We start from the raw sequence: 11,695 nt of genomic DNA, 5'->3' as shown, positions 1-11,695 counted from the left end.
TCCCCCAAACACATCCAATCAAAATTTTGAGATAGCCATCTTGTTCAGCGTAGTTGATTTCCACACAGAAAATATATTTTTGAGGAGGACACTCCCCCAAAACCCTCGGGGCAAGGGTTTTAAGTTATGCCCTGGGGGCATATAAGGGTTTTATTGAAGGCGTTGTCGTAGAAACTTCAAAAATGGCTCATTCGATTGGAAATTCAAAGGGCTAGTGCCCTTTTTAATAATCGAAAGTTATTGGAGGGCAACTAGCCCCCCCACGCCCATCATTCCCCCAAACACCTCCAATCAAAATTTTGAGATAGTCATTTTGTTCAGCGTAGTTGATTTCCAACTAGAAAATATTTTTTGAGGAGGACACTCCCGCACAACCCTCGGGGCAAGGGTTTTAAGTTTTGCCCTGAGGGCATATAAGAACGATGTTTTCACAATGTATCATTTGTTATTTTTTTCCTTTAGAGCAGGGCACTTCGTATCGAAGTTGTCGAAGAAACTTCGAAAAGGACTCATTCAATTGGAAATTGGAGTGGCTAGTGCCCTTTTTAATAGTCGAAAGTAATTGGAAGGCATCTAACACCCCTTCCAAGCTCACCATTTCCCGAAACACATCCAATCAAAATTTTGAGATAGCCATTTTGTTCAGCGTAGTTGATTTCCAGATAGAAATTATGTTTTTGAGAAGGACACTCCCTCAAAGCCCTCAGGGCAAGAGTTGTAAGTTATGCCCTGGGGGCATATAAGGTTTTTATAGAAGGCATTGTCGTAAAAACTTCAAAAAAGGCTCATTCGATTGGAAATTCAAAGGGCTAGTGCCCTTTTTAATAGTCGAAAGGGATAGGAGGGCAACTAACCCCCCTCTCATGCCCAACTTTTCCCCAAACACATCCAATCAAAATTCTGAGATAGCCATTTTATTCAACGTAGTTTTAAGTTCTGTAAATTAGGTCTTCGAGGATGGCAACGCCCTCACAGACCTCAGGACAAGGGTTGTAAGTTATGCCCTGGGGCATATAAAGTTTTTTATAGAAAGTGTTGTCTTAGAAACTTCAAAAAGGGCTCAGTCGATTAGAAATTGAAATTGCTAGTGCCCTTTTTAATAGTCAAAAGTAATTGGAAGACAACTAACACCTCTCCCACGCCCACCATTTCCCCATACACATCAAATCAAAAATTTTGAGATAGCCATTTTGTTCCACGCAGTTAAAGTTCAGGAAACTATACCTTTGAGCAGGACACTCCCCCTACAGTCTTCAGGGCAAGGGTTATAAGTTATGCACTGGGGGCATATAAGTTTTTATTGAAATTTTTGTCGTAGAAATTTGAAAAAGGGCTCATTCGGTTGGAAATTCAAAGGTCTAGTGCCCTTTTTTAATAGTCGAAAGTGATTTGAGGGCAACTAGCCCCCCTCTCTCGCCCACCTTTTCCCCACACATCCAACCAAAATTTTTAGATAGCCATTTTGTTCAGTGTTGTGGATTTCCAGATAGAAATTATGTATTTGAGGAGGACACTCTCCCACAGCCCTCAGGGCAAGAGTTGTAGGTTATGCCCTGGGGGCATATAAGGTTTTTATAGAATGCGTCGTCGTAGTAACTTCAAAAGGGCTCATTCGATTGGAAATTGAAATGGCTAGTGCCCTTTTTAATAGTCGAAAGTGATTGGAAGGCAACTAACACCCCTTCCACGCCCACCATTTCCCCAAACATATCCAATCAAAATTTTTAGATAGCTATTTTGTTCCATGCCGTTTAAAGTTCAGGAAATTATACCTTTGAGCAGGACACTCTCCCCACAGTCTTCAGGGCTATGGTTATAAGATATGCCCTGGGGACATATAAGGTTTTTATTGAAATGTTTGTCGTAGAAACATGAAAAAGGGCTCATTCGATTAGAAATCCAAAGGGCTAGTGCCCTTTTCAATAGTCGAAAGTGATTTGAGGGCAACTAACCCCCCTCTCACGCCCACCTTTTCCCCAAACACATCCAATAAAAATTTTTAGATAGCCATTTTATTCAACGTAGTTGACAGTTTAGGAAATTAGGTCTTTAAGGATGACAACCCATCCCTCCCCACAACCCTCAGGGCAAGGGTTGTAAGTTATGCCCTGGGAGCATGTATGATTTTATAGAAGACGATGTTGTAAAAACATCAAAAAGGGCTCATTCAATTGAAAATTGAAAATGCTAGTGCCCTTTTAATAGTCGAAAGTGGTTGAAGGGCAACTAAACCCCCTCTGACACCCACCATTTCCCTAAACACATCCAATCAAAATTTTGCGATATCCATTATGTTCAACGTAGTCGAAAGTTCTGGAAATTAGATCTTTTAGGATGGTAACCCACTCAGAGCCCTCAGTGCAAGGGTTGTAAGTTATGCCCTGGGGGCATATAAGGTTATTATAGAAAAATGTTGTAGAAATTTCAAAAGGGGCTCATTTGATTGGAGATTGAATTGCCCTTTTTAATAGTCGAAAGTGAGTGGAGAGTAATTAACCCCTTTCTCACACCCACCATTCCTCCAAACACATTCAATCAAAGATTAGAGATAGTCATTTTGTTCAACGTAGCTGAAAATTCTGGAAATTATGTAATTAAGGATGATAAACCCCCCACAGGGTAAAGGTTGTAAGTTATGCCCTGGGGACATATAAGGTTTTTAATGATAGAGTTGTCGTAAAATCTTCAAAAGCGGCTCATTAAATTAGAAATTGAGAGGGCTAGTGCTCTTTTTAATAGTTGAATGTGATTGGAGGGCAACTAACCCCCCTCTCAGGTCCACCATTTCTCCAAACACATCCAATCAAAATTTTTAGATAGCCATTTTGTTCAACGTAGTTGAAAGTTCTGGAAATTTGGTCTTTGAGGATGACGACCCCCCCCCCCCAGCCCTCAGGGCTAGGGTTGTAAGTTATCCCCGGAGGGCCTATAAGTTTTTATTGAAAGCGTTGTCGTAGAAACTTCAAAAGGTCTCATTTGATTGGAAATTGAAAGGGCTAGTGCCTTTTTTAATAGTTTAAAGTGATAAGAGAAAGACTAACGCCCCTCTCACGCGTACCATTTTCCCAGACACATCCAATCAAAACTTTGAGATAGCCATTTTGTTTGACGTAGTTGAAAGTTCTAGAAATTAGGTCTTAGAGGATGACAACCACCCTCACAGCCCTTAGGGTAAGGGCTGCAATTTATGCCCTGGGGGCATATAAGGTGTTTACAGGAAGTGTTGTCTAAGAAACTCAAAAAGGGCTCATTCGATTGAAAATTGAAAGGGCTAGTGCCCTTTTTAATAGTCGAAAGTGATTAGAAGGCTTGGCATTTTTATAGTAAAGATCTATGTGGGTATAATATTTTTTTTTTTTTTTTTGCTTAGACCAGGGCACTTTGTATCGAAGGAGTTGTTGTAGAAACTTCGAAAAGGGCTCATTCGATTGAAAATAGAAAGGGCTGATGCCCTTTTTAATAGTCAAAGGTGATTTGAGGGAAACTAGTACCCCTCTCACGCCCACTCTTCCATTTTTCTTTATGTTTAAAAATTAAATGTTGCCATAAGATCAGATCAAAACGCAATTTTGTAATTCTAATTCCAAATAAAGCATCCTAGTAGTATTCTAGGAACATTAGAGAGTATTATGCTCAGTCTTTTGGGGCTACTTCTACTCTTAAAATTTTACCAAATCAAATTACCTTAGATGCGTTCACTCTATCCAAGAAAGTAAACAGATTTTTTTGCGAATAGTATCATGTTTTCCATTTCAGGTCAACTAGAGGAGGTATGAAACTAAATTAAACACTACTATTTGTGTCCAGATTTTTAAGCGGAAGTATATTGTTAAAAATTGCTGAAAATTTTTCTCCACCATACAAATAGCATGCCAAACTATAAATTCTTAAAAAAACGAAAAGATTTAAAGTATTATTTTCTTTTTCTCTGAAAAGATTATGGCAATATAAAAACGAACAGAAATTAATTAAAAAAAACTTTTTTCAAAACATAAGATTGTCAAATAAAAATAAACAACTACATTAAACAAAAAATGAGCAAAAATAAAATCAAATAATCTACCAAGCGTGAAACTACCATAAATCAGCATCGATAAATAAATGATACTCAAAACGAACAGAAACTACAATAATTAAGTAAGTCAAACTTGAAACGAGCAGAAATTAATATAAGTTGGGCTCAAAACCCCCATGCCTTCCCAAGGCCAGGACATAATTTGCACTTTACTGAAAAAAATATTAAAGTTTTTACTTTTGTAACTTTAATAAATCAAATAATATTAACATTTTGATTGCTAAATATCAGTAGCCTATATGTATATTAAACTGACAATGCACATTCATTTGTATTTTTTTCAGTAAAGTGCAAATTATGTTCTGGCCTTGGGAAGGCTTAGGGGTTTTGAGTCCAACTTATGTTAATTTCTGCTCGTTTAGAGTTTGATTCGGTTATTTATTGTAATTTCTGTTCTTTTTGGGTTTCAATTATTTATCGATGCTGATCTGGGGTAGTTTCACGCTTGATAGATTATTTTATTTTATTTTTGCTCATTTTTTGTGAGTTCTTTACTTTTCTTTGAAAAACTTATTTTGTGGGAAAAGGTTTTTTTTAATTAATTCGACAAAATGATCTAATGGCATTATTATGCAGCACACGTAATCGACGAAGCATTGAAGGGAAATTACCAAGCCATACAGAGGAACAGAACAGAATATACTGATGTATCAGAGAAAAGTACCCTAACCGTAAAACATATGAAGAAAAACCATGTTTTAATTTACGGATAATCCCTGAATTACGTGATAATATTTTACTAATAGCTTTTACATGGAACTTAAATGATAAATTTTCATCAATAATATACCCGAGGTACTTAACGGACCTCGACCGCTTAACAGTCTTTTTGGTGAAGGTATGTCAGTTATTCAATAATAATAATCTGGAGACCGTGAAAAGATAACAAAATTTGACTTAGTTATATTTAGGTCAAGCCAGTTTACCTTCACTCATAGACATTTCTTGGTTATTACTTCATTAACTGTAGCGGTAAGTAGATGTTCAGTTGAAGCAACACACATTAATGTCGCATCATCAGCAAATAAGGGTGCGATCCTAGACCCAGAAGGTGCAGGATCGACTAAATCCCTAATTCTAGAAGTAGTTGAAACAGCATATGGCAGATCATTAATAAAAATTGAAAAAAGAGTAGGACCTAACATAGAGCCGTTGAGGACACTGCAATTAACAAACTTTTACTTCCATTAAGGTTAACAGACTACTCTCTATTTTGAAGATAATCACAAAGCCAAAGCGGCCAAATTAAATTCACATTTTTGCTATAGTATTTGGTGGTCAACAGTGTCAAATGCTTAATCAAATCCATAAAAAAAAAATCCAGCTACTCTAAGATTATTATCAAGAGCTCCATTAATTACCGAAATTATATATGATAATGCCATCTCTGTAGTTCCACCCTTCCTGAAATCAAATTGAATTGGATTTAACAGTTTATGCAGTTCCAAATAATCATATACAGTAATCTAGCGTTAATACACTTTTCCAGAACGCGAGAAATAACATATCAGACCGAAATAGGTAGGTAGGAAAAAACAGAAATGGTTGTTCTCCAAGCAAATAGAAAGGTATTCTAGCATACGTAAAGTTTTCGATGGCAAAGAAAACTGTCATGTTTACAGACTGCTACAACTTTGCAGGGATTAGAATCTAGTTACAACCAATACAGAATTTGGTCATGAAAGGGGTCCATAATTTAGCGTGGAATTGGCATGATGGTAGGACAGCTAACTCTATTGATTATGTTACTGTGAACTGAAGACTGACAGGATCGATACAAGATACTAGGGTACATAGGAGCGTTGTTATTGATGTTAAAAGCGATGATAACCAGCTAGTAGTGTCTAGGATTAACCTAAATATAAAACTTGAGAAGGTAACTACTTTCCAGGAAGCTATGACGTTGGTTGACTCCAGTATGAGAACTTGAGATAAACTTTCAAGGAAAAGTTGAATACTAAACTAGAGAGTGTAAAATTTGTCAATTTAGAAGATGGATCGAACAATTTCAAGAAAATAGTTTGTGAGCTCGCTGGATGAAGTCTTTGGGCGGAAAGTCAGAAACACAGCTAGGAATATTCGTGTAAATGTTTCACGTTTCCTAGAAAGGAGGGACTTGCACAAGAATTATCTGAGTGATATATCTTGAAAATAAGAGAAATTTAAGGAAAGTGGAAGCATTAAAACACGAGTTAAGGAGGTTTGAAGTGGAGGTCACTGATAAAATTGATGAAAACTTTTGTGATACTTTGGATGTTAATGAAGATTTTTTGTGACGATGAATTAGTGACAGTACTAAAAGGATTAAAAAATAAAATTACACATGATTGCAACGTAATTATGGTAGAATATTCTCAGAATATTTCTGGTCTGTTGGTATATCAACTTTTCTTGTCATTCCACATAATTCCTGTTCATTACAGGATTGATTGTTTCACCATAGCAGTATCTGTTTTCCTCGTGTTTTGTAGAATTATTTAATTCAATTTTAGTTGTTACGGGCTCTATTTATTCATTAATAATAGCTTATGTTCGTTTCAAGTTCGTATTATGATCAGACATTATTTCCACTCGTCATAAATTTCATATGGCTCTTAATTTTTCTTCGGAAAACTTTTTCAAGCCCTGCTTTTGAATTAGTCTAATAATCAGAACGATTATTCCAAACATTTTTCCCATCTAACAACCTCACAGCTCAGCAGAAATTTGAAAAACAGTCCAGAACACAGTTTAGTTGACTAAAATCTATTTCTTTAAACCAATATTTGGCAAAATGGCAGAATCTTATGACCCTGAAACAGCCTATAAGAAAATAAATTACCATCGAGGTATTAATAATTTTCATTCTGCAGCATAATGATTTTGTGTTCTAGTTGCTCCGTTTATGATAAAACTCTCGGATAGATAGCTGTCATCACTTATTAAGTAAGCAGCACTTTAAGAAACCAAATTCAAAATAAAATTATTTTATAACACTCCCGTCTAAGGGTATCTTGGATATTCGATAATGACTGAATTGAGAATTATGTAATTATACATTTGGGAGAGGAAGCAATGACCCTTACCATTGGTTGGAGGAGATCTAGAATATGGTTTTTAATAAATAAAAGGATAAGATTGGCATTTTACTTATTTTCCTATTTTGCACATTTTACCAGTATTTTATAGGAAATTATATTGTTATTGTGATTTTTACTGGATTTTACTGGACTTTTACTGGACACAGCAGGGCGAAAGAAAGCAATATAATTGTTAACTGAACTCGTTAATTTCGTTGTGAAGTGTTTAGAATTGAGTGATAAATTGTTTGACTAGCCCCTCTCTTAGAGCATATCACCTTATTTGCATATACTTATTCTCTTTTAATGAACAGTTTATGTCATCACTAAAATTTTCAAAAAATATCATTTGGCCTGTGGATCAGTAGCAATGTTACCCAGTCTAAAGCCTAGAACACACGTAGCTTTTTTCGGTGCCGCTTTGGTCAATCAGTGCGCATTTCCCTCTTCAGTATGAAATGTCCAAATAATAGAAAATTACCTGAAATAAATTATGTGTGCGGTGAAAGACTGCAAACTGTAGATTATCTTTAACCGCAGACAGATTTTATTTCAGGTAATATTCCAATACTTACAAATTTTGAATACCTCTACTTTAATACACTTTAGCGTTCTGATTCGCTTTGCTAAGTGAGACGGCCTTTTAGCCCCAAGACACAATTGGCGTTTTGTACAAACCTTTTGTTTTATTGAGCGCTTTTAGAGGAGAATAGAATAGTATTGTGACGGACAACTTGGGCAAAAAAAAGCAACGAAATGGAAGGGGAGACGCTCGGCATTTATTTCTTTTTTTTTTACTGCTGATGAATGAGTGTATTTGCAGAGGGTATATCATAAAAAAAATGGAAATCATAAATGATTTTTTTTTTTTTCCTGGGAGGGAGAGGATGATAGTAAAAAAAAGAAAATGTATATTATTTGACCAGTCCAGAAATTTGAAGTTTCAGGGGACTGTGCCCAAACTAGCCCCTGCCTTTGACCCTAAGCAAATCAAAGAATATTTGCTATAAATAAATAAAACAAGCGTTTATCCAGATTATGTGCTCTAAAGTAAATAGAATTTTAACTACACTTGATTTTATGTACGTTGACAAAGTTTCTACCAATTGGTTTTAAGATAGAGGAGGGGCCTTACCTTTTCAAGCATAGAAAAATCAAAACCTTTAAAACATTTCATTAGAAGCTGAATAAATGACAGACAAAAAAAACAAAAGAGATACTCAGCTGGTCTCCTAGTTACAGAGCAACTTTAAAACAGCAATTTTACCATATGTTTTCTAAGGAATACCTTTTTTTTACCAATTTTACCTTATTTTACTAAACGGATTTTTATTTTACGTTAATTTTACAATAGTAGTTCAAACAAGTCATTACTATTCTAATCAAAATAAATAAACAAAAAAAGAGAAAACGAACTGTATATATGGCTTTCCCTTACTTTTTAATTAAACAAGGAAAGACTAACCTGAAAAATGTAAGCTTGCGTTTGGCTTTCTCTCTGTTCTTTCCAAAATCTGATTTCCAATTAGCTTTAAAAAAAGAAAAATTACACACGGAAATGTGGACAAATCTTTAGAGTTGGGATAGGCTTAAATATCAAACACGTAACCACACATCTCCTAGTAATATCAATCATGTTATTATTGATGTTAATTAAATTGCTATTATTAAAAAACAAACAATATAAAAAACCATAGCCCCGAAACTACAAGGTTATAACACAAAGAAGAAAGGGGCAAATACATCCATAAAAGAAAGTTTTCTTTCACCTCAGAAAAGGCTTCATCAAACAGGTTATTTAAATTTCATCCGATGCACTTATTAACTTATACACAGAAAGGGGAGAGGGATATCCTACTATGCGTAAACATGCACACTTTTGAGGCTCTTTATCTCCTTTCCTTCAGTGAAAAACGTTTTGAGGGGTCCAGTATACGCAAATTTTCACTTTACGTTAAGCAAGATAAAAGAACATACATGGAACTTCAATTTGAACAAATTGAAGAGCCAAACACACTTGCACAAAAGTTTGAATAAGCCTGTTAGTTTAAAAAAAAGAGGTACAAAATAAGAACATAAAAGAGACTAATAAGAAATTGAAATAAGAACATTAATAAATATGATTATCCATATTGGAATTGTAAATACTGATAAAAACAAAAATATTTAAGTAGTCTATAGACTTCATGTTTTAAGTTAAGAGAAAAATCAACATACACTTTTCACTTGCACTAAGACTTGTAACAGCAACACCTTCCATAGCAAATAATAATAAAGTTCACAATAATAAGACTGGGAATGTCAACCCACTTAAAACTATTGGTCTGACCCTTCGTTCCCACATGCTGCGGATTGCGGAAAATCGTTGCGGATTTGCGGATTCCGCAAAGATTTTTTTTTGCGATATTGCGGAAAAACGCAAATCCGCATGCGCTGAAATTTTTCAATACTTGCGGAAAAAAGCATTCGGATTAGCAACTGAAGAATAATTCATATTTATAAAAATGTAACTGTTGAAAAATTGATATCAATTCGATTTCAAGAATTGCTCTTCAATAAAAGTCACAAAGACCACCATAACAAGATTCAGCAGGTCAAGGTGTGGGAGCAAGTTTCCAGGGAGACTGGACTATCAGGTAGGCTAAACAGTAAACACAGCTTGGACATTTTCATTGCTTTAACTATTTATTTGATATTTTTACTTTTTGTATATTTGCTTCATTTTTTGCTAAAGGTGGAGATAAGGCTAGCTACCCCTTCAGTGGAGGGTGCAGAGTCCCTGCCAATAGAAGCAGGAAATAGCCTACAATATATCTTGGTCCTACTGGACAGTATCTGTGCAATAACTCCTGGCTAGAACTCAGAGACCATTTGAATTACCCTTATTCCATGCCTATCTACCTTAGTTCTGCCCTAGGATGGATGGATCATAGACTACCTATCAACTAGTGAAATGACATTATTTTTATACTTTTTTGAAAAAGGCTTATGCCAGCTTTTGCGACACAGCCTAGATGTTTTCATTTCTTTTTCTTTAGTTATTTATTCAATATTTGCACTTTTTGGTTTATTTTTCCTTCTTTGTTAAAGGTGCAGATTAGGCTAGCTGTCCCTGTGGTGTAGTTTGCAGAACTCCTGCCAATAGAACAAGAATATAGCCTACAATATATCCTGCTCCTACTGGACAGTATCTATGCATCTTACAGCCCAATTGATTGGATAATACACAGTAAATAAGTGTTCTTTTTGGTGGTAGCTAATCTACATCTTTACCCTTTTCATCATGCTATACAAGCATATAATAGTACATAATATATCCCTTACTGATGTTTGGAACTTGCTTTCAATAGTTGTCATAATGAATTAATTTTGAAAAGTTGCTAGCAGTCTCCTAATGCAAGTAGGCACTAATTCAATCCTGCTCTAGGAGTTACAAAACCTAAAATGAAGCATTATTAGATTTCACAGTTAAAATTCATATTCACTGTCAAAATATTACATATTTTTATTTTCCTTTGATGGTTGAATTCATTGAGTCTATGTTCTCTTTTTATTTATTTTTTTCTGTCTATTTTGTTTAGCTTAAGAGTTTTTGCAATATATTAATTCATTCACTTCAGTGAAGTTAGTCATTCTTTCAGCTATGATTCATTTTGAGACTCCAAAATGTCTCAACACCCAAACTTTGTGCTTTTATAAAAGCTTACCTTTTAGTTATTAAATAGTTGACATTACTCATTTACCCTTGCTATAGAGTGGTTCATTCTAATAGAGAGCCGTTCTAATTTTGTACTTTAGGCTTAATTCAATAACTTCAAATGCAACATGCTAAACATTAAATTTTTAATTTGTTTAATTTAAACAATTTAAAAAATTTAATATACCCCAACCTCTGAGTTAACTTCTAATTATGTTCTGGTCTTAAGGTTATTTAATGATGACAATCCTGATTTTTTTTTTCAATCCCCACTGAATGGGTATTGACAGTTTAATATATATATATAGTGATATTTTCTACTTAGAGTCTTAATAATTTTTAATTTGTTTAAGTTCAACAATTGAAAAAATTTAATCTACCCCAACCTTTCAGTTAACTTTAAATTATGTTCTGGTCTTGAGGTTGTTTAATGATGATAATCATGATTGTTTTTTTTTTTTATTGACCTGTACAAATTACCTCTGTATAATTAATTCAAGCAATCTTTGGTTACAGTGGTTCAAGCTCTTCAGCATATGCAGAACCAAAGAAACCGAGTTATAAGAAGAAAAAATGGAGGTTTTAGAAGATCCATTAGAAAAACTGCTGTTGGAGCAAACAAAGGATGCCCAAAATCCAGATTATGCATTTGGCATGTATGTCAGTAATGAACTGAAGCAACTCGACAGAAAAAAAAACACTTGGCAAAATTTAAAATTCAACAGGTGTTATATGACTTGGAAACAACGGATGAGGTGCAGACCTGATTTTTTTTTTTCAAAAATATTTTTTACTATGATTTAATAAAGAGACAAGTTTTTAATTTTCTTTTCTTGATTGACGAAAGGTAGAGTCAGTGGAACA

The 11,695-nt window shown here is 34.6% G+C and overlaps 1 protein-coding gene across 1 annotated transcript in view; it reads right to left on the bottom strand.

Moving 5' to 3' along the window:
- LOC148945143 (uncharacterized) overlaps window positions 1-11,695 on the bottom strand; it is a 56,521-nt gene that overhangs the window by 33,543 nt on the left and 11,283 nt on the right. The window contains exon 4 of the mRNA XM_089098953.1: window positions 8,600-8,663. Within this exon, the coding sequence (XP_088955079.1) occupies window positions 8,600-8,663 (64 nt within the window). The remainder of the gene's footprint in view (window positions 1-8,599; window positions 8,664-11,695) is intronic.

The sequence above is a fragment of the Artemia sp. Qi Xiang Cuo genome, chromosome 13 (genome assembly GCF_049724085.1).
Source record: "Artemia sp. Qi Xiang Cuo chromosome 13, ASM4972408v1, whole genome shotgun sequence".
Taxonomy (NCBI): domain Eukaryota; kingdom Metazoa; phylum Arthropoda; class Branchiopoda; order Anostraca; family Artemiidae; genus Artemia; species Artemia sp. Qi Xiang Cuo.
This window is presented reverse-complemented; position numbering and strand designations above follow the sequence as displayed.